Source organism: Populus euphratica, unplaced genomic scaffold (genome assembly GCF_000495115.2).
Source record: "Populus euphratica unplaced genomic scaffold, PopEup_1.0 scaffold156.1, whole genome shotgun sequence".
NCBI lineage: Eukaryota > Viridiplantae > Streptophyta > Magnoliopsida > Malpighiales > Salicaceae > Populus > Populus euphratica.
In genome coordinates, this window is record NW_011499931.1 from 259,673 (window position 1) to 264,305 (window position 4,633).

At 32.4% G+C, this 4,633-nt stretch overlaps 1 protein-coding gene across 1 annotated transcript in view; it reads left to right on the forward strand.

Annotated features, from left to right (window-relative positions):
• LOC105136080 (uncharacterized) overlaps positions 1 to 1,813 on the forward strand; it is a 2,485-nt gene extending 672 nt beyond the window's left edge. Inside the window, exons 2-3 of the mRNA XM_011041268.1 lie at positions 6 to 327; positions 1,297 to 1,813. Coding sequence (XP_011039570.1) covers positions 6 to 327; positions 1,297 to 1,389 — 415 coding nt within the window. The 3' untranslated portion in view covers positions 1,390 to 1,813. The remainder of the gene's footprint in view (positions 1 to 5; positions 328 to 1,296) is intronic.
• The last annotated feature ends 2,820 nt before the right edge of the window (positions 1,814 to 4,633 follow it).

Genomic DNA, 4,633 nt, shown 5'->3' on the forward strand with positions numbered 1-4,633 from the left:
GGGAGGGGGGGCAATGGAAACGGTCTGGACTTTGCGTGTGACAGTTCTGTACCAAGGGAAGGAATATCGGGTCTGGATGGTGATTGGCGCCAAGGTCTTGACGAGCCATCCAAATATACGAAGAAGAGGAGGAGGGGGAACACAGATGTAAGCAGCAGCAGTGCATTAAATAGCGCTAGTGATCTATCACTATCGGAGGCTCTGTCTCAGATTTCTAAAGATCTAAGTCTATCTTCACCTTCATTATGTTCTGGAGAAGAAGAAAAAGACAAGGAGAATGAGGAGGCTCATTCGCCAGAAAGCCATGATGGAAACCTTCAAGCTGAGGTAATACATCTGCATGCTATAAATATTAAGAATGAAAATAAATGTAGAGTTGATTTAGAGATTATGAAAATATTATTTTTAAAATATTTATTTATGATACAGAGATAATATTTTTAAAATACAACTAAATTTTTAATTTTTTTTTAAAATATACATTGTTTTATTGTGTTTTTTTCTGTAAAATAATATGATTGTTCACCAATAACATAATGAAATGCTATCTTCTAAACCTCCAAGTATAAATATTGTGTTTTTTTTCTATGTAATAACATACTTTTATATACTTTAAATATAATGATGAAACAATATAATTATTGAAGAAATAATATGACTGTTTATCAAATATTATGATTTTCATAAAACAATATAACTATTCATGAAATAGTTATACTTTAAATTAAATTGAATAGTTATTATTTCATTTTATTTTAATAGTCATAAATATCAAAATTAATTACAAAAATTAATTCAAGGATCAATTAATCTCATTGACATATTCAATTTCAAGTTTTAAATGTTATCTTTTGATATTATAAATATATCCATATAATAATATTAGAAAGCCAAATAAAAGAGTTTATCTATAGTAGTTTAATTTATTACACAATAAAAATCCACCAAATAAAAAAATTTATCTATCGTAGTTTAATTTATTACACAATAAAAATCCACACTTTTGAGATTAAGAGAGAGTGTTTCTTTCTAATATGGAATAAATATATTTTTTCTTATTCATCTACAAACTACACTAACACTACATCTATATCCTTAATTGTTTTTTATTTTTTTATTTTTTTGGTTCAATATAGATAATTTTCTTTTCTGTTAATATTTCTGTGGCAATTATAAGGGACCTTTTCTCTATCTTGAACATTTGTTTAATATCATCTTTTGGAGAAAAAAATTTCCCTTCTAATTTAAGTAGATGACTATAATTAACACTCTTTCATCAATATGATTGTAAATCAGCTAGCTTTACATCATTTAGAGTGTTATGGGGTTGATGCGTTGTCATCAGACAACAAAACAATGAAGATGAGGATGAGATACAAGCTACATTAGTTTTTGGTGCAAGTGAATTGAAGGATAGTTGTCAAAAACCAGAAGTTGGGATGGAATTCTCTTCTGAAGAGGAGGCTTACAAATTTTACACAAGTTATGCAAATATAATTGGTTTCAGAACAAGAAAAGGGAAGGTGCAACGATTGTCCAACGGAACCATTAGAAAAAGATTCCTTTGCTCGAAACAAGGGTTTCGGTTGGAGAAACAAGCCGACAAGATAACGAAGTACAAGAGGAAAGAAACAAGTAACAGGTTATGATGCCAAGATCCAGTTTTCAATTGATAATGGAAAATGGGTGGTCTCACAATTTTCACAAGAGCACAATCATCACCTTGAAGATCGTTGGCATATCACAAGATCATGCACTCAAATGTCTGAGGCTCGCTTGACTTACACCGGAAATGTTAGGAAAACTAGGAATAATCAAACAACAATTTACCCGGATTATAATTTAGTGGAATACAAGTCCCAATTTTTTTCTCTCTTTATGCAGTAAAATCAGAATTAAACAATAACTAAATATAATGCAAATAATCACACAAATCAACACCAAGATTTTAACGTGAAAAACCCGATATGGAAAAAACCACGGGACTGTAGTCCATCTAAAAACTTCCACTATCAACAAATAATGGGTTCATAATTATTCTTCCTCAGATTTAACTAAGGGATACAACATATATATCATCAAGAACAACTTATTCTCGGATTACAACAAGATTAAAGGAGAATTATTTAAGAAAAACTCACAATACTAACAACTCTGTTTTTTTTATCAAAACGGCCAGCTTCCACACCACCAATCTTTGATCCAACCGTCTAGAATGAAAAGTAACATGTCTAGAAGCTGCTGTCAAAATCTCAGCCCAATCCAACAGTGAATGAGCTGGAAATCAAAGGAAGAACACAGGCTACTCTGCTACCTCTTCTTTTATTTTCTCCCGTTTTTCTCTGCTCTCTTGTTGAAATTTTGCTATTGCGTCTACAATAGCTAAACCATTATTTTAAAGAGAGCCAGCTGTCTCTCTTTTCAATTAATATAGTGGTCCTACCATCATATGGTGCGAGACCACACAACAAATCTCCCCCTCACGCACCATATGAGAAATTCGTCATACTGACGATTAACATGTAAGCTTCAATTTAGGAGGCTCTGACAAGCCTGCTTTCTTTCTGCAAAACTCAAACTTCTTTCTCCGTAGAGGTTTGGTCATCATGTCTAACACATTGTTATCGATATGGATCTTCTCAACAATAAATGATTTCATCTCCATAGCATCTCGAATCCATTGATATTTAACCTCAATGTGCTTTGATCGAGAGTGAAAAGTAGGATGCTTACTGAGATGGATTGTACTTTGATCATCACAGTGCAACACAAAGTTCTCTTTAACTAAGCAAAGTTCATGCAAGAACTTCTTCATCCATAACAACTCTTTGCTCCCTTCAGTAAGAGCAAGATATTCAGCCTCTATAGTGGATAATGTAATATATTTTTGCAACCTTGATTGTCATGAGACTGCTTCCCCTGCAAACTTCATCAAGTATCCTGATGTGGACTTTCTAGAATCAACATCATCTGTGTATCCATCCAACACAGGCTTATTATTATCAAAATATAAGCTGAAACTAGAAGTACCTTTGAGACACTTGAGTATCCATTTCACTACTGACCAGTGTTCTTTATCAGGATTAGAGAGGAACCGACTAACCACACCAACTGCATAAGCTATATCCGGCCTTGTGCAAACCATGACATACATCAAGCTACCAACTGTGGATGCATAAGGAACCTTTTTCATCTCATCTTTTTCTTCATCATTTGAATGAGATTGCTTAAAACTTAGTTTAAAGTGGCTTACAAGTGAAGAACAAACAGGTTTGAAGTTGCTCATGTTGAATCTCTCAAGTATCTTTATGGATAAAAAAATTAATTTATAATAAATCTTCAAAATAGATTAGAAAAAAAAACAAACTCAAACCCGAAGCGCTTGAGCTGAATGCACATTTGAGTTAAACCCATACTATTTAATTTAGTCTTATTTATAACCCTTTAATTTCTTACTAAATAAATTACTAGATAATCTTGTTTATTTATATATAAGATAAAAAAAATTTTAAGTTCCACAACAAATATAGCATCCAAACATTCTTTGAAATCAATTTTCATATACTTTATTATTTTAATAATGTTAAAGAAGTTGTAGAGGAGAATAGTTTTTAACAAAATTTTAAATTTTTTTAAAAAAATTCCAACATGTATTAGGACACTGCTTTTCTTATTATTCTATTCTTGTCTTTCCAAGGAAGGGAGAACATAACCATTACTACTTTCTTTTCTTTTGTGCTACAAAAGGAAAAAAAAAAAAAGAAGAAATATTAGGAACTCATGATAATGTTACAAATTCTTTTACTCCAGGCTCCCTATGAATAATCCCTTGACATTGCCTTATTTCTTTTCAATGAAATAAGCAGGGAAATGTCGAAGCAGATGAATTACGAGATTTGGAAAGAGGATAACGGGCTTTTGAAGAAGGCAAATGAACGTTTGTGACGTCAAATTGAGATTTTAATACCAATGGTAAAATCCCCGCCTCGAAATCAACGGGCCTTTTCTTCCTGCTCTGACGAATCCTCAACGCCGATTCCATAGTACATAAGACGTATGCATGTTCGCATATAGAAAGACTCTAGTGTTCTTCAAATTTCAGATCTATATGGAAATTACTTTATGTAAATACACTGCCAGAATCAGTAGCTTTGGTGGGTCAAAAACCTTGTGAAATTTCTATCTGGTCAAACAGTAAAAGATTTAAGTAGACTGGATGATTCTGATAAGCTTCAATGCATGTTATAAAGTTCCACTTTATTGTGTTCTTCTCTTTTTTGCATTTGGATGTGTGTTGTGTAGGAGATTTTTTTTCATTACATTCTCTCTTTGCTATTTCACTATGTTACTTTCTTGTTGAGGGTGAAGCGGAGGTTGAAGACGGCCGCAGTTGAGCTGCTTGTTGATCGACGAGGAAGATATTAATTAAATTTCTTAGCATAACAACAGGGATCCAGACCATTCTTTGCATTTGCGAACAGGAGACCAAGAAATTGTGATGTAAAATTCTACCAGTCTCGTATCTGTGATCACACAATTATATTACTTTCTATACTCTACAACATCTACCATTGTCCTGAGTGTTTTCTTCTCTTTCTTTCTTTGCTTTTTTTATAAAAAAAAAAACTGAAAA